At 44.0% G+C, this 17,301-nt stretch overlaps 7 protein-coding genes across 7 annotated transcripts; all 7 read right to left on the reverse strand.

The window, feature by feature from the left end:
- Positions 1 to 125: 125 nt before the first annotated feature.
- On the reverse strand, positions 126 to 2,149 carry BYT42DRAFT_584783 (cytochrome P450). The gene is made up of 5 exons (XM_051569917.1): positions 1,845 to 2,149; positions 1,553 to 1,786; positions 1,372 to 1,488; positions 767 to 1,303; positions 126 to 696 (listed from the first exon to the last, which is right to left on the reverse strand). The coding sequence occupies exons 1-5, from the start codon at positions 2,111 to 2,113 to the stop codon at positions 276 to 278; spliced, it is 1,578 nt and encodes a 525-aa protein (XP_051419772.1). The 5' UTR covers positions 2,114 to 2,149; the 3' UTR covers positions 126 to 275.
- A 1,049-nt stretch (positions 2,150 to 3,198) lies between these two features.
- On the reverse strand, positions 3,199 to 5,490 carry BYT42DRAFT_584786 (uncharacterized protein). The gene is made up of 2 exons (XM_051569918.1): positions 5,148 to 5,490; positions 3,199 to 5,050 (listed from the first exon to the last, which is right to left on the reverse strand). The coding sequence occupies exons 1-2, from the start codon at positions 5,464 to 5,466 to the stop codon at positions 3,546 to 3,548; spliced, it is 1,824 nt and encodes a 607-aa protein (XP_051419773.1). The 5' UTR covers positions 5,467 to 5,490; the 3' UTR covers positions 3,199 to 3,545.
- A 148-nt stretch (positions 5,491 to 5,638) lies between these two features.
- On the reverse strand, positions 5,639 to 6,981 carry BYT42DRAFT_584788 (uncharacterized protein). The gene is made up of 4 exons (XM_051569919.1): positions 6,687 to 6,981; positions 6,565 to 6,617; positions 6,356 to 6,505; positions 5,639 to 6,291 (listed from the first exon to the last, which is right to left on the reverse strand). Exons 1-4 carry the CDS (start codon positions 6,899 to 6,901, stop codon positions 5,876 to 5,878), a joined length of 834 nt encoding a protein of 277 aa, XP_051419774.1. The 5' UTR covers positions 6,902 to 6,981; the 3' UTR covers positions 5,639 to 5,875.
- Positions 6,982 to 7,314: 333 nt separating this feature from the next.
- Positions 7,315 to 9,339, reverse strand: BYT42DRAFT_584790 (glycosyltransferase). Its single transcript, XM_051569920.1, has 9 exons — positions 9,102 to 9,339; positions 8,919 to 9,018; positions 8,716 to 8,863; positions 8,495 to 8,652; positions 8,312 to 8,432; positions 8,038 to 8,246; positions 7,903 to 7,970; positions 7,678 to 7,837; positions 7,315 to 7,612 (listed from the first exon to the last, which is right to left on the reverse strand). Exons 1-9 carry the CDS (start codon positions 9,295 to 9,297, stop codon positions 7,438 to 7,440), a joined length of 1,335 nt encoding a protein of 444 aa, XP_051419775.1. The 5' UTR covers positions 9,298 to 9,339; the 3' UTR covers positions 7,315 to 7,437.
- A 46-nt stretch (positions 9,340 to 9,385) lies between these two features.
- BYT42DRAFT_584795 (uncharacterized protein) lies at positions 9,386 to 11,319 on the reverse strand. The gene is made up of 4 exons (XM_051569921.1): positions 10,373 to 11,319; positions 10,181 to 10,308; positions 9,941 to 10,103; positions 9,386 to 9,882 (listed from the first exon to the last, which is right to left on the reverse strand). The coding sequence occupies exons 1-4, from the start codon at positions 10,954 to 10,956 to the stop codon at positions 9,663 to 9,665; spliced, it is 1,095 nt and encodes a 364-aa protein (XP_051419776.1). The 5' UTR covers positions 10,957 to 11,319; the 3' UTR covers positions 9,386 to 9,662.
- Positions 11,062 to 12,054, reverse strand: BYT42DRAFT_113937 (uncharacterized protein). The gene is made up of 2 exons (XM_051562112.1): positions 12,024 to 12,054; positions 11,062 to 11,958 (listed from the first exon to the last, which is right to left on the reverse strand). The coding sequence occupies exon 2, from the start codon at positions 11,696 to 11,698 to the stop codon at positions 11,168 to 11,170; it is 531 nt and encodes a 176-aa protein (XP_051419777.1). The 5' UTR covers positions 11,699 to 11,958; positions 12,024 to 12,054; the 3' UTR covers positions 11,062 to 11,167.
- Positions 12,055 to 13,543: 1,489 nt separating this feature from the next.
- On the reverse strand, positions 13,544 to 17,275 carry BYT42DRAFT_503185 (I/LWEQ domain-containing protein; the record flags this gene model as incomplete). The annotated part of the gene is made up of 8 exons (XM_051564884.1): positions 13,544 to 15,241; positions 15,352 to 15,488; positions 15,642 to 15,747; positions 15,822 to 16,354; positions 16,419 to 16,603; positions 16,673 to 16,887; positions 16,950 to 16,981; positions 17,173 to 17,275. The coding sequence occupies 8 exons, from the start codon at positions 17,273 to 17,275 to the stop codon at positions 13,544 to 13,546; spliced, it is 3,009 nt and encodes a 1,002-aa protein (XP_051419778.1).
- Positions 17,276 to 17,301: the final 26 nt, after the last annotated feature.

Genomic DNA, 17,301 nt, shown 5'->3' on the forward strand with positions numbered 1-17,301 from the left:
AATATTCATCCATATTTCCTATAGGTACGACGCACAACAGAGTTAATCTCCTACATCATGGGATAGCAGCCTAATTTTACTACTTTTTTTACCGTTGTCTGTCCATAATAAAAATAAAACGGATGAAAAAAAAAAGGAAGTAACAAATGATGTATCATTGGATATTACAAGTACACTGATAGATATAAAATAAAAAAGAGAGATCATATCAAGGCACTACTTGCGGGAAGGATCGGAGAGTTGTAGGGCAATGCCGCGGCGGTTTGACAACTGGTTTAGCGTGGTTGCACGTATACCTTCATGCCGTTCTTCATGGGCAATGTCAAAGACACTTGATAAGTGACTTCTTGATCAGGTGCTAGCGTAAACTTGTATCGTTTGATCAAGAAGATGGTGGCTACGAGAGCCTCGAGTGTCGCTAGATTTTGACCTAGGCAGACGCGCGGACCAGCGTGGAAGGCTGGCCATTGGCCTTGTGATTCGCGTCGTAAGGTGCCTTCAGGGGTAATCCATCGTTCGGGTTTAAACTCTTTGGCATCTGGACCCCAGACTCTGGTAGATCGTCCTTCTGCCCACGGGCAATGAACCACATAATCGCCTTTGCGAATGTGAGTACCGTCGGGCCAAATATCATCATCAAGAGCATACTTTTGATTTAGAGGTACAGATGGATAAAGGCGTAGAGTTTCGTAAAACCTAGGTTTTTTAACAAAGTAATGAGATGAGACGATGCTTTGGCACAGTTAGTTGAATGACATTGGCTTACACAGCATGAGCATATTTCATATCCTTGATGGCTTCGTACAGTGCAGGCGCATCCATGTTTTCACGGATATGCAAAGAAATTTCCTCCAACAACTTTTCTTCAACGTGCGGGTTGAGTAAGAGCGAATAAAATTCCCAGGAAAGTGCTTGAGCAGTTGTATCTCTGCCAGCAATCACGAAATTGAGAATCATGTCACGTAATTCCTTGTTGTTCAGTGGTTCGTTATGTTCGTTGTTTGCCTTCATAAATCGTGATAACAGATCTTTTGGCATTTCCTCTTGTGAATCTCCACGTTCTATGGCCTCCAAGAGTTCACGTCGTTGATCAATGACATTGTTGGCAAATGTGTCGACGATCTCGAGATGTTGCTTGATCGTCATTTTCCATGGTTGAATAATTGATTGAACTGACTCGGTAAAGGTCCAAATCGGATTCAGGAAACGCTGGAAACAGTTTTTCTGGCACTCGTCGAAAGACGCGGCAAAAGGTACTTTGCCGTTTGTAGTGAGAGCATTCAGCTGCACGCCAAAGCCAAGTCTAAAGCGCAGTTAATATAACGTGATTGCCAAAGAGTACGGTTTTTGTTGATCACGAGTACCACATACAAAATAAATGAGTCGAGAGTAAACTTGAACATGATATCGTGGAAATCGATCGCTTCTCCAGTTTGGGCAGCCTCATCGAAAAGCTTATTCATGATCCCAATCTCTTGGACAAATACACTGCAGAGGTAAGAAGATGTTAGTGATTGCGAGTGGCTGATTCACCCGTTCAAGCAAAATTTACTCTGTAAACTGGTCTCGGAAATTCTTGACATTGAATATGTGGCTGGCCGTCTTTCGCTGGTATTTCCACTGTTCACCATTGGCATTAAAAATGCCATGGCCAAACAGGTCACTCATCGCACCATTCATTTGAGGTCCCTTGACGTAATTCTCAAAGTTGACTTTCAAGATGTGCTCGACATTGGCGGGGTCGATTGTGGAAATAGACCGAGGAATACCGAGAGCGGATGATGTGCTATCAAGAAGGCATGAATGATCGGTAGTTGACGTTAGAGAAACTTATCATAACTTACAGTGTTAAGGTATTCAGTTCTTCGTAATTCTCCAAGAGGAACTCGTGCATTTTCTCTTTATTTGAGACCAGTTGAGGCAGAGCCCCGACAAGTGGCCAGCCACCTTTGCCGTGGGGAATATCGTCTCGATGTTCATCAAATACTGCACAGTCAGGATATTTCACAGCGAGCAAAGTAAGTGCAGTAGCTGCTATACCGCTCGCTATAGCAGTGGCACGCACCAAGGGGTGGCTGTTATAAACTGACTTTATCGAAGTAGTCGAGGTCATGGTTTGAATCGATAGTACAATGTAAGAGAGAGGGTGTGGGGATGTAATATCTCAAAAATCCGATAATTTAAATGAACTTTCCTTTTTTTTATCCGGAAAAATTACTGTCTAACCCTTCCAAATATGGCCCAAAATATCTTACGGTGATACACCCCGTTACACCAATTGCATGTGACAATAACTGCATCTATTGTACCTTGTTCTCTGACATTTTGAAGCGAGTCCAATTCATGCTCGCGCTGTACTAACTAGCACCGCAACGCAATAAGGCTAATACGGAGCTTGGTAATTGAACGTGCACGAACATTTGATAATGTGAAAAGACAACGAAGAAATTTTTTATTACAAAAACGGTCATCTCCTTTTTGATTGTATGCCGTTGCTAATCATGAAATTGCCGGAAAAGGAAAACTGATACACGATGACACGTCCATCATAAAATTTCTGCCTGTGCTCAGGTGTCAAGTAAGCACGCCTCGGATTATCTTTATTAGAAACCTACAGCTGACTCGCCTAGCCAAGTTCAAATGTATCATACTTCATCCTGCCCGCAACGAATGCAAGGGCCCGAAGCAAGAATGGGTTGTAAGATGTGCGGTGACAATTGGATTGAAGTTCGTATATTGTATCAATAGGAAGCTAATGAAACGCAAAAAGTGTATCTCGGAAAAAAACATCCCGATCAAGCGCTCATTGGAGTACTTTACTTGATATTTATAAAGCAAAAAATAAGGATCGTCACTAGACCATTGTACGCAATAATTCTTCATTTCAAAGTGCATTGAATGATATTGCATATCATTAGGTCTAGTTATCGATAATGGGAAGTTCTCACTCGTTTCCAAAAAAAAAAAAAAAAACCTTGTTTCGGTTTACCTCGTAAAAACGCCGTACTGCATCAGTAAATGTGGATACTGATATACCGCAAAATGCCATCGAAGTGGCAAATATGGCTGCAGGTTCTATGGTGCATGCAGGGATCTGCATATCATGATGACACCATATAAAAGAACTGGGTTTGATCATTGCCTTTCCAATGTTATGATCAAAATACCATGCAATAGATAACTATATTTTATTCATCATCCAACCTTGCTATTACAGATGGGCCACTCTCAACGCTGCATTAGTGCTGTATAGAATGTTCCCATTTTTGTCTGGAAAACTTTATATTTGCTTTAACGAGCCACAAATTGTCACGCGCAACCATTGGCAGATGATGTGTTGTTTGTGTTGTTTACATGATCCTCAGACCACAGCTTGAGGAAATTTTGCCTCCATTTTAATTATTTGAAATTACTTACAGTTATATTTATCCACACACATTGCCCAAGGGAGAAAACAAGAATGAGAATACAGATGCAAAATTTCTTTCTTCCATCGGCGAAACGAAGAAACAAGTCGACTACCACCCATCATACATGGAATGCATTCAAGATACACATCGTTGACAGAACCATTCTTCTACTTGATCGGTTTCAGCGATACCCACACAGTTGCCATGATACCATACTCCACACTTGTCACATGCAATCATGAAGGTGCCGTAATCGACGGTCGGATTCTCGCAAATACAGTTGATGATATCGCCACCAGCATTGCTGGTACTCATGACGGTCGTGTCGACTTTGGGTACTTTGGGCGTAGTAACGATTGGTGCCGGCGATGTTACAGCAGGCTCGGACGGTTCGGGAACTTTGATCTTGAATCGGATTTTAGGGGTGCTGAGAGGGGTACCTGAAGATGGTGTGGTGGCTGTGGAAGAAGGTTTAGACGATGCATTGCTGCTTAGATCCATCTTGGGAAGATTGATGGTGAGTTTCGTGTGTGTCTTTTTCTTTGATTCTCCAAGTGGGGCCGACGACGATGACGTCGAAAGTGAAGCTAGAGAAATCGGTACTGCTGGAGATTTAGTAGCAGGTGCAACAGTGCTCGATGTCGTGGCCGATGCTGGCGTGGTTGCTGGTGCAGAAGATATTAAAGGCGACGTGCCACTGGTGGATGATTTTCTTCGCGCCTGGCCTCCTGCTAAGGAAGCAAGAATGGACGTGTTGCCCACCGATTTATTACCGATAGTTTCATTTGGCGTGCGAACAGGATTGGCCGATGTTCCTGAGGAACCACTTCCTCCGCCTTGAATAGCCACGTCTAACAGCAAATTCGGTGACGAAAGCTTAGCGACCGCCAATGGAGGAGCCATCTGTCGTACCAAGTTATTCAAAACACCCTGATCTTCGCCAAACATCGTGTTGCCAGGTGCAGCTTCATCACGGGTGAATGCCTGAAATAACGTAGATTGTGCGGATAACGGATGTAGTGACCGTTTCCGTTCGGTGGACGTGCGACTAAGCATCTCGATGGCTTGCTTCAACGAACTGTTCTCGCTTTCCAGCCTACGCCGTTTCTGTCGTTCAGGTTCAGGCCAGGATTGTTTTTGAGACATCAGCGTTAATGACAGAGAGGGCAGTGTTTCTTTATCGGTGGCAGCAAAAGAGGATTCTTCCATGGTGGTGATGTGCGTGAATGGGTTTTCAATAGGTCGTTTCCGTCGCGTAACGACTACAGAAGACGGTATAGTTGATTCGTTAATCTGTCCCGTCGCTTGCTTGACGGTGGAAGTGCTCAGATCCTGCTGTAAGTTGACTGATGCTGCGGGATTCGTGGCCTCGGCATTTTCCTCGTCCACGTCATCTTTGGGTTTCGGCGGGAAAGGTGGGAAATAGGAAGGTACATAGTTGGGAAGTTTGCTCGACAGATCAATAGGTGGTTTATCTGTAGGTGTCTCTGGTGAAGTCACGTCATTAGAGATTTCGTCGTTTTCTTCTTGGTCGCTTTCTCCGAGCTGGCTAATGCCGGCCAATGGCATTTCGCTTTCCACGTCCGTGTATTCATAAACAAGCACGTCGTCAGGTTCCGGTTTACCAGCGTTCACCACATCTTTGTCGCGAAAGTGTGGAAGTTAGTTAGCGTTGATACTGTTTCTTTCCCAGTCGGTCCCACTGTGATCGGCGGGACGGGTTCACGAGAGTCTTACCTGTCAGGACTCGACTGGGATCGGACGAATCCGTCCAAGGCGGAACAAGCGCTTTGCCTTCTTCCTCAAGCCATTCTTGCAGCTGCTTTGGCTCAATATTCAATTCAGCGAAACAATCGAGAATATCCCAGGGTGAGATCGTTGACCGGCCAGCAAATTGTGCATAATGAGACGCCGTGGACGCCAGCAGTTGAATATATTGGCCAAAAACATCGGTCAGGGTATCGGTGGCACTCATATGAGCGGATTCAAACCCTGCTGACTGCAGAGTTTGCAGTGTGGTCCCTCTTAACAATGCAAAACAGAACTTGTCTGTCATGGTGGGATCGTTACAACGGAAAACCAGTAAACGGTTGAACCCACCACAGCGACTCGGCTGCTAATAAACAATTTTTCAGTCACGTGACCGAAATAGCATCAGGAACGTTTTTCTCAAAGAGAAAATTGGATGCAAAAAGACATCGGCGAACATCTGTCTTTTTTCTGTTGAAATGCAATGTAAATTCTATGGTAGTTATTAAGATATGAAGATTGCTCGGAAGACCTCCTACAAATCAGCGCCTGAGTTTTTTTGAGTTGAAGCAATGTGTTGTATTTGAGATGGATTAGATTATTTGTGATGAAGGGGGCGGTCTGCAGGTGGAAGTGACTATAAAACTGCCTTGAAAAGTAGAAATTCTAAAAAGAAATGGTGTGCAGCATGACGAGGATAGAACTTAATTTGTCGTTCACGCATTATCCTCGGAGATACCAATGTCGACGCTGCCCTCATCATCAGCTGTAGCCACAGAAGCATTCGTATTTGGCAAGTCGTTGGATTCGTTATCGTTTGCTGAGGCTGCTGCTGCCAGTTTTGCTTTTCGCGCTGCTCGAAAATGGACCATTTTACGATGTTTGGTCAACTGACCAGAGGTGACAAAACTCTTATGGCAACCATCGATACCGCATACCAGCTTCTTGGTGCCGTGCATATTCGTTTCGTGTGTTTGCAGTTGATCGTAGCTTGTAAAAGATTTGGAGCAACCAGGTTGCGTACATAAAAATGGTCGAAAATCCTTCTCTCCTCCGGCTGACGAGAACAGTTGATCGATCTCTGCAACGGTCATTGGTTCTTTTGCTCGTTTGTTCAATTTCATGGTCTCATCTACCACCACGGAATTAGATTGAATTTTTTCCTCACAAATCGCCATGCCTGCGCTTTTCCTTACCAGACTGCCAGCTGGTGAGCCGGATTTCCGATCCATCCAACGTCTTGAATACGAGAGGCGTTTGAATCCAATGGCGAGCTTTCATGTCTTTGTATTTAAGGATATCTTTAGCCGAACTCGTCCGTACTACGTTGGATTTATCATTACGTGCTGTAAAGAGAATATTAGCCCCAATGAAAAAAGAGTAACATTATGAGTTTCAAGTTTACAAGAGTCGCCGTCGCTGTTTGCTATGCCATGGTGGTCGTCGACTTGTGCGGTGCTAGTAAAGAAACACTCATCAGGATGCATGTTTTTGTATGTGAATTATCTGATCAACTCCGGGACCTACGTGTCGTTTGCAGATTTTGGTGCGTTAGGTTTCCGATTACGAGAATTCGTCTTGGATCGTTTATTTGGACTAGGCGTATCTTGTAATGCATGTTTTCCTGCAACGGACAATGTCGGTGATGCGGTGGGCGGCGGTGTGGCTGCTGGTGAGCTCGAATCACCAGCCTGTGAACTGGGAGTGAGTCTTAACTTTATTTTCAGAGATGGCTGTGCCATAATACTGGTTAGAGTATATATGTGGTTGTGAGAACGTCAAGGCGAGAAAAGAGGCGATATAAACTGGTGATATGTCTTGGAACGTCTTGTCGAATTCAAACAAAATCCCTATCGATGTGACGTTGTTTGATGATCACCGGGCGGCATGCCAAACCTGCACGCCGCAATTCCACTAAATTTTAACAATTGGCCGCATCAGCAATCCATGAATTGCATGAAACAATGGGATCTGCCTATGATATTTATTTACGTATCATGAAAAATCGATACATCATGAAGGAAACCTTACCCACTGATTTATGTCGTTGTGAGCAGATGATTTTGCGCAATTCAAACGTAAAAATGGTGCTCGAGACCATGTATGCTTTCCTCAATGAACTCGACAAAGACCAATGCGACAACATGTAAACAATATCCTGCAAGACTGTTTTAATGAAAAGCAACTTCATATTTGTTGCTACCCTATACTAACACACGAGTGAATAAGGCTAGCGATGTGAAATAAAATATAGTCCAGATTTGTATGCAAAATAGTATCAGGAGGCCGTCTGGGAAGCTATGATCGATCGCGGTGGGTGATAGGTCTCTCCGATATCTGTACCGTACAATCCCACAAGAACAATAACATGGCACGCCAGTAAAGTCCATGAACTTTTGTCGGTGGAGGGGAAAGTCAACCAACACGCTTCGATGGTTGCCAAAACGAAAATCCTATTAACATTGTGAGTAGAGCATAGAGCAATAGAGCACCAGTAATTTAATTCAATGATGATTACCTCATATGCAGAAGAAAATTCACACGGCCGGTCGTTAACCACTTGCATTGCCAAAGTAAGTAAGGTATTGTATGATAATACCAGGAATAAAACTGGTAATGAAGCGAACGTGCAAAGGTGATACCAATAAGATTACTCGTAAACATCATGGTAATAATCTCTGCTCAATCCGGTGTGAGTGTTTTTTTTCCAGATGTAACATTGTCTGCATAAATATCCGCTTACCGTCTGCCGTCAAAGACGGTCCGACCGTCTGGAAACCGCGCAAGAAGGCATCCATCATACTTCCTTCTCTGTACCAAAATAAAATAAAAAAAAAATCAGGACTATGACCATAGCCTTAGTACTCATTCATCCTACTTTTTGCACCAGATAAAATTGATGTAGAGAAGCAGTACAAAGACATGGCCCGCCAGTAACAGTTTTGCGAATTCAGTCGATACAAAGTATTTCTCGTCAATCATACGCCAATTGACTGTCCATTGATAGTCAAACACGCGGTTGAAATCAAACGCTCGCGAGAGATAGGATTCGGGATATGTGGACACAAACGGATATCCCAAGCCGATCTATCGCCCACCGTGGGATAATATTAACTGATATGGAACATCAACACCCATGGTTGTGGACTAACCTGTATCGCTGCCATGAGAAATAGGTGACCAATGGCCTTGTAAGCACCAAGCGATTTCCACAATATAATGCCGAATGCTGGAAAGAAAAGAAGACCATTCATCTTGATGGAGATACCCAAGCTATCATGGCGTTCACTAACTGACACCCGATATCATCGATGGAAACACTTCTCGAAACTTACCTGTAGAGAACGCTACTGAGTGTCCATCTCTTGTAAATCATCGCAAGGATACAAGCATAAATGAAAAACATCGCCACTGGATCGTTAAAACAACGTAAGACGTAGATGGAGTGTAATCGCTTGGAAATACACAGCAACACGATGGTATACGGAGGAATCTACGTGGTGTGTGTCAATGCATGCTGGAAATGGACAGGCGACGAAAGAGAAAGGATGCATGCCTTTTTTGATTGTTTATAGATAGTGAATACTAAGGCTTGAGTGGAAATATAAAGAAGACCAAAGAGATACTGTGCGCCGCGTATGTTGGTTCCTTTGTTCGTAAGGTAATAGAGCGCGGAATAGATGTACACGAATCCAGCCGGATATCTAAAGAAACCACAGTTGAATAAACGTAATTGAGGATGATATCAAATATATTTACACTAGTGGTCCAGTGTCACCGCGTAATTGAGAGTAATCGCGTTCTCCTTCGATAAATCCTTTGACTTCTTGCATATAAGCAATCCAATCGATCTCAGTATCTAATAGAGTTGATATAACATTATAAACAGATTTCTTCCCATTTTTCTCTTGTCCGCTATCTCTTTCTAGGCTTCAAACTTACAAGATACCTTGTTGATGACTAGCAGATTGAGGATAGATTCGCCCAGCAATAACAACATCGCCAGGATGTTGAAGTAGGCTGGATCCAATAATAAGCGTGCAGGTACGATGAGAACATCCTTAATACCCAACACCTTCTCATTGGAAGGCGTGTGCCGTTCGCGCTTCTTCCGGGGATGACCCACTTTTTTAACCATCAAGACACGGTGAAAAAAAAGTGGATACAAATTGGGATCCTGTTTCGAATTCAATTACAGATGTCGCATTTACCAAAAATTAAAATATCTCTTCCATCCCGAGTCCGCACCATGGAGGCCAGCAACACGAAAAAAGATCGTAAGCGGATGGATGGATTTTTATTGGTAACATATCTTTACAATATAAGGTATGGAATGCTGGGTCCATATGTATATGGCAGTCTGCACAGCTGTAATGTGCAATAACGTTTTTGTTGTCGCCGCGCAAAAGAAGAATGGATGATTGTGCTAGAAGCATGCATGTGGGAAAAATGTGGGTCATATCGTGCCGTAGAAAAGAAGATGGTAGTTTAAGAGGGAAGGTATTACGCCATAACAAGAGACGGATCATCGAAGGGTACCGAATCATCGCATATGTGTTGTCCAGGTAAAGTCACATCGGTAACGTTACCCGTAGCAGGGTCGATTCGAGACACCTTGCAGACGCGAGCTGAGTGCAGCTGGTTATTAGGATGCCATCGAGATAAACGATATCGCAGTACACCACGAATGGTAAGTTCATAAGGATAACGGATCAAAAGAGACCTAACAGACACCACGATTAAGCCTATAGGAAAACTTATATTCACTTTTGCAAACTTACCATCGTTCATTGCCGCTGCGGTCATTGTTGATCGTACCAGGCGCTTTGAGCTGGATTTGACAGCTTCTTGTACTTGTGACCGAGTTGAATAAGCCTGCTGCTGTAAATACCAGCGGTTCTTCCAATTCATAAATGGTGCCCAAAAATTCAGCTGGATCGGCTCCTGTGCAAAGAAAAAAAAACATAGCAGTTTTTTCAGTACAAGCAGTTAAATAGGCAACCAAGAAACCCATTAATTACCGTGAGGATTCAGAGGAGCCAGTGGATCAGAATACGAGGAAACCGCACAATAAGTTGGGACATAATGACTAGATGCAAAGATACTCAGCGAACCCTGCGATATATTAATAGCCCACCAATTGCTGTTCCTATATGGATATGCAGATGAATTGAGAAATGAGTGAGGAAATACCAAGCGCTGCTGGTTTTTACCTTGCTCGTATCTGTAAATTAAAAATCAGTTCCTTCTCTGTTGCAAGCACGTTGCTTATATTAAGAATCTCGATATCGGTCAATGGGTTCGCCATGACAATGAGAATCAGCCAAAGAATCAGAAACGACATGATGCTAGATGATAAGATCCATAAAAGTCGACTTTTCGAAGTTTGCTTCTGCTTTTGGGATGGCTTTCGGCGGCGTCGACCGTGGAAGCGATGGTGTTGTAATAATGGTACATTTTCTTCATCACTCGGGCTCATGTAGTAGTACGGATAGGAATATTTGTATCGCTTGGATAAAGGAGGGGGATGAACCCGGCCAGAGGAAGGTAATTCTGAGACAGCGGATCGAAGCACTGGCCGCCTGGGGTGATAACGATGGTCCGAATTATTGGGCGAATCATTTTCTTTGGATGAGTATGGATAGTCATCTGACCGAGGACCTCGTCTATCATGCATGATCAATGGTGGATAATGATCGGCAGTGGATGCCCAAGGTGGTGGAAGCATTGAATGCATAGGTGCCAAGGATTTGTCGCGGTACACAAAAGCCTCGTGTTCATCAGAGTCTGGAATCATGATAATGCATCAATTTTTTTTCGAATAGTTTAACCCACATCACAGTGAAAGAGGAAACCATCATTCACTGGTTTTTTTTTCTATTGTTTTACCATCTGCATCGAGGATTGCTTCGCTGAGATTCTGGGCAAATATATCGGTAGGTGTCTGATAACTTGATGTCAAAGGCCGTCTCTTCTTCTTATGTGTGGAACGGGCGCCCTATGATAGGTTATCCATTAGCAACCAGTGAATTACATGATGTTTGGGAGAAAGATAAAAGATGGCAAAAAGAAAAGCAGTGCATTGGGTAGAAAGCGAAAAGGCAGAATAGCATACGCACCGAAGGTGGACTTATATTTTGCTTTTGGAACATGGGCTGATCTGGAAAGACAGCTGTTTCAACTGTCAGTTGACGTTCCTGAGTCGGTGCCGTTGGTGTGAGATCTCGCTGTTTAATAGGACGATGATGGGGCATCTTATCGAGAGTCAATAATCGAGAAGTGTCCGCACTACGAATAGGCGTATCAAGTTTGGGTCGGGTCGGAGAATGATGACCAGCACCAGGTATCTTTCTTGGAGAAGAGGCTAAATCGGCCATCGCTCTTGGTTTTTCCATGAGGTGTGATTGCGATGAAGCCGATGATAACTGTTCATCTTCGGTCATTGTCGATGGCGGTATGTCGTCTGACGGGGACACTGTTTGAGCAGTTGCTTTCTGGTCCGTTTCTGCTATGTCGGTGGTATCTTGCTGAATGGCCATAAATAGAAAAGATGGTTGAATTCAAAGAAGGAATTGGAACGAAAAGAGAAGAAAAATACTGTGTGCAGCGCATTGCCTTTATATCATCCACGCCTTTTTGAAAGCACCGAGGTACAGTTTCTCTTATTCCCTCTTTTTCCTGTTCATGGCTTATTCTATATCATCTGCAATCTGATGTCTAAATATCTCTGTAGATCATAACACCGTTGCTTTTTTTTTCTATTCACGATAATCGCAAAAAGTACAACATAACATGCGCACTTTTGCTCTGTCGTCAGAAAGGTTTTTTTTTTCTCTCTCTTCACATAAGTGTATGTTGTCCTACCGTAACCTTGCTGACCATGACCGTTGTTTTTCTTTCGGCTCAAATGGTAGAGGTTCCTGTTATCAGGTAGTTGGCCCTAATTACATCCATCCATCTACCCATTAATCTATCCGGTTTGAAGCAAGCTTCCAATTTTCTTTCAACCTACGTAACATTATGATATATTAATAGTATCGAATTCGCACATCTGCTTCCTTCATCCACAAATGCAAGCTTTTGACTTTCCGCTTTCCATCGCTGCACAGAATGGGTATGATCCAACATTCGGAGTCAGGAAACCAACATCATCTTCGGCAGTGTTACTGAGTAGCTTGAACTGCCGTTGACGACCCAGTGTACCCTTGCAATCGCATCGTACTGCCAGCGGACTCTATGTGAAAATGTTACTCCACATATGAACGATCATTGTAAGCATCCATATCAAAGGATCATCAGAAAGGGTTTTGAGAGCGACGCTGACAAAAGATGCCTTCTACACCTTGAAATACCACACAAGGATGCGGAGCTGGTTTGTAATGGCATGGTATCGGGCTCGGCTATGGATTTGTGCACTCCGTCCTACCGACAAACCTTAAAAAATCTTTTTCCAGTGCTGTTTGTACTACCTTATAGGAACAGCGCCGCCTTGCTTCTGGTGCTCTAAGTTGCACAACATCCAAGGATACTTTCTCGTCAAAATCATCCATACATTTGTGGAGCTTCAATCACAAGCTGCTTGACACATCATGACCCAAGGTCTCATCTACCAGTCTCCCGTGCGCTTTCAACATTTGGGGAATATCCTTACAAATGTCCAGAACGAACAAACCTTTGCGAGACTCTAAAAAATCAAATGGTGTGACTCGAAAGAGAGAACACGTATCTTGCGCTATATCGTATCAGTCGTTTTGGTGCGCCCTAACAGCCTCCAGCAAATCAGCATTTGCAGAAGCCACGTCCAGTTTGGGTAACTTTGAGTAGGTTGGGCCGAAACTTCCGAAATCGAAAGAGATGACACAGGTCATGGGATCAGGGGTTCGTCAAAACAGCCAACTATTACGCTTGTCATGTTCTTTTCCACGACCTCCCATTCAAAAATTGGCTTTGGACCTTGTGCCATCGAACGATCCATCAGATTTTTCATGGTTTCATCCGCTCATGATCCTTAGACTATATGCCGCCATATTAGATTCAGCGTCCGCTATCGTAAAAATAGGAGGGGTATCGATAACCTGTGATGAATCTATTAATCCGTCCCGAGTACCTTGAGATAAAATTGGGTAGCACCAGCGGTATTGAAATGTCAACAACGGTTGTTACCAATAGACTGTTCTGACCTTGCACGTTTCGACAAGCGCATTCTGTGGATGCCAAAATAATTATACCTGGTTTACATATAACCCATGAAATCAGAAAGAATCCAAAGGCTCTAAATATACCATTCTCTTCCTTTTCTCAAAATTCAAAGCTCAAGAGACTCTAGTTGATTGCTTATGTTACATCATATAGTTATTATTGGAAAGGTAAGAAAATATGTATAATTAGCTAATCCGTCTCCTCTGCAAGGGTAAAAAGATGAAAGAACGAAAGTATGAGAGATTGATGGGAAAAAATGACACAATATCCACGAGTAACTTACCGGTATGGTAGCCGCTTCGTCTCATTTCAGCCAACATGCGGCGCGCATTGACCAATTCTGCATCCAGTTTCAGAATCTTCACTTGTTGTTCCATTTCACGACGCTTGAATTCGTGTACGGATAACTTGTTGAAATCGATCACGTCTTCATTGCTCGCTTTTTGGGCAACGAGACCTTTGACTTGTTTTACCAGTTCAGCCGCAGCAGCCTTCACATCTTTGGCCGCCATTTCTAGCTTGGTTTGGGTACGGGACATGATGGTGGATTTCACACGCGAAGCCGCCACCAGTTGCGCTGTGGCCGCTGATACTTCATTGGAAGCGACAATCAACTGCTCAAGAGAATGCGTTTTGCTGATCACACCGTCCGCCGCTTCCACCAACAAATTCGTAGCTACAGCCACCGCTTTGGCCGCACTAATCAATCCTTCCGTCCATCGGTTATGTTTCTTGTAAAACGCAGCTTTGGAAGATGTGCCACGGCCTTGCGCCACAATTTCTTGCTGCGACGCCGTAGCACATTTGATTAAATTTGCAATGGCGTTCGTCAATGCCAGTACCGAGTTCAAGATCAGCTGATGCACCTGCAGATCCGTAGCCGAAAATTCGGGATTCGAAGGTTTGGCCAACAATGCCTGGATTTTTGCCGTGGCTTCTTCGATCGCTTTGGCCGCGTTGCTCATTTCTTGTTCTACCAGATCACGCACTTCTCCTTCGGCTAATTTGTCAATGTCGGCTGTGCCTGCCAAGATGAGATCTTCTGTTTTATCAGAGAGATTCATCAATGCTTCTTGCACTCGTTCATCGCCTTTGATCACGGTCTCCGCTCGTTGGGAGCTCGGCAAGATTTTCAAATGGCTGGACATGACACTGCCAAAGTATTGGATCGTCACCTCTGCACACGTTTTCGCAAGATTGATAACCAACTCTTCGTCTTGATCATCGGTCAAGAATCGGATAATGCCTTTGCTGTGAAGCAAAACATCGATAATCGTATCTGCAAATTCCAGCGTGCGCGTAATCGCCATGGTGTGATCGCCGGCTTGGCTGCCATCCATGAACTTGCTGAGAGCTGACATGAATTCGACTGAAGTGATACTGGCTCTCTCGATCATAGATAACATCAACTCTGGCGTCGCATTTTCGTTGCCTCTTTGGCCGGGAGTTTCCAATTCATAAATTCCGTCATTCACTTTCTGAATACAGGTCGCAAGGATACTGTCAAAAATTTCATCCAATTGCGACGCTTGCCTACTTTGGAGACGCTCCAATTCGTCCTGCAAATCTTTTTGATTGTCGCGCATCTGCAATTCGGCCAGTTGCGCTAAACATTCATCCATGCCTGCTTGAAGAACGGCGATTTCCTCATCTTTTTCATGACGTATGTGATCAGCTTGGCCTTGTTGATCGTCGATCTGTTTCAGGAATTCGTCAATGAGTGCTTGCTTTTCGGCCAGAGTCGCTTCCAGCTCAGATCGTTCGCGATTGGATCGTGCGAGAAGTGCGCTCACTTCGTCCCCCTTGCTTCGGCTCAGTTTCTCGGCCCGTTCTTGTGCTTCTTGAAGTTCTCGTCGAAGACGCTCAATATCATCTCCTTGGGCCTGTAATAACGATAGTCTCATTAGATGCCTTGCAATACTACGCCTGTTTCTCGTCCCATCGCTCACACCAGCGAGTCTGTTGCCGAATACGGATAATTGTTATTTTTTACCTTTTGGAATCGGGCCAATTCATTTCTCGCTCGATCTCGTTCGCGGATAAGATCGGCAAGCTCGTTATTCTTGGCTCGCATATCCGCTTGAAGCCGCTCCATTTTCTCAATGGCCTCCTGAGCCGAATTGGCTTTTACTTGCAGCTGTTTGTACTTGTTTAAAAGTTCGATGTGTTCCTTTCGAAGCTGACTGTATAATTTGGCGAGAGCTTCATACTTGTTCTTGTACATTTGAAGCTCATCTATTATTTTCATCAGTTCCACTCTTTTTTCAAATAAATTCGTTGCACAAAAACGCTTACTTTGTAATGAGCGGATCAATTCGTCTTTGGACGCATCCCTCGCCTGCGCGTTGCTGTTCAATTGTAATAATTCCTGTTCCAATGCTTTCACTCTCTGATTGTCAAAAATTCACGTCAGTTCCATTGGTAGGGCAGAAAGCCGTCTACTCTGTCCATTTGAATACTCACTCTATCGTATTGTTCGAGCAGCATTTGATCTCGCTCCAGCTGGTTTCGATAGTTCAAGAGTTGCATTTCGAGATCGTTCATTCGACCGGTTTGCTGACTTTGCATTTGCTGACGCATCAAAGCTTCCTGTCGCATTCTTTCTTGTTCAGCCAACATTCGTTGCTGCTGCTCAAATTCGCGCTGTTGTTGCATCTGCTGCTGCCTCAGGCGCTCCTGCTCCTCGGCTTGTTGCTGTGCCAGGCGACGTTGCTCTTCTTCATAATCGCGCTGTTGCTGTGCCCAGAGGTCGGACGCTGGCTCTGGTGAAGGCTCCACAGGAGGCGTCGCGGTCGGTTCGATAACGGCTGGACGGTGCGGAAGTGTCGGTGTTTCGGCATCCATAAGAGATGGTGGCTCTTGTGGTAACTTTGGCACGTTGATGAGACTCGTCAAATATTTGAGATTCGAACATTCAAAGTAAAATTTGCGAAGCGCGTGATGCTGAAGTTTAAATTTTTGAGCCAAGGGAGCAAGCGCTTCACTGGCATCCAAACCTACGGGGCAATTTTTCATTTAGAGATACGATTGACGAGCCACTGCGTTGGTGTTTCGACTCACGTTTATACATGGCACGCATCATGCTCGTGATGAACTTATAGATACCGTAGCTTTCTTCCACAAGAGGTACAAGCGATGCAATACGACATTCGTTGTTGGATGACATGCGAAAATTGTGAAATACAATCTTCTGGAATCGATCAATACGATCTTGATATACCATGAGATCACTAATGGTCTCAAAACTACGCCATCATTAGTACCAACCGAAACCCCATACTGCGTTGTTATTTTTTTTTCTTTCTGCAGCTTACCCTTCATTAGGATCGTCTATATTTTTTAGACTGATGTATTCTTCGTAATCAAAAGTACCATTGAACTCGGGATGATCACGATGATATTGGAGTTTGTGAAGAAGTAGCTCCACATAGTTTCGAATCAATGTACCATAATGCCGAACACCTTCTCCTTGAACACTTTGTGCGCAAGTTTTCAGCCACCCTGTCTCTTGCAAAGCGTCTTTAATTACCTATCCGCAACTCCATATATCAGTACTCAAAGGAATCCATTTTATGCATCCACAGCGCGTACATTTGGATGACCGTCTTTGATAATCTTATGCACTGTAATCAAAGCTTTGAACGTCTGCACTTCGTCGGATATCAGCGGTTGCACTTTAAGAATGTTCCATATCACAGAGGACGAACGATGGTCCCACGTGTAAACGATGCATTCTAGTCGATGAATGACATTTGAGTGGTCGTGTGATCTGCTGGAATGTGGAAATTGGTAGGACAAATCAAGATGCACTTACTGCGAACGTGTTTCTGCTTGGGTGCCGTTTCCTCAGGACTAGTGGCCTTTTTAATACTCTGAGCCAGTTCGGCCTCTGCCTTATCCGCAGGTAGATATGCCATTGTAATAAAGAAGCGTAGAAAAGAAA

The sequence above is a fragment of the Radiomyces spectabilis genome, assembly GCF_025331425.1.
Source record: "Radiomyces spectabilis strain NRRL 2753 chromosome Unknown BYT42scaffold_13, whole genome shotgun sequence".
Taxonomy (NCBI): domain Eukaryota; kingdom Fungi; phylum Mucoromycota; class Mucoromycetes; order Mucorales; family Radiomycetaceae; genus Radiomyces; species Radiomyces spectabilis.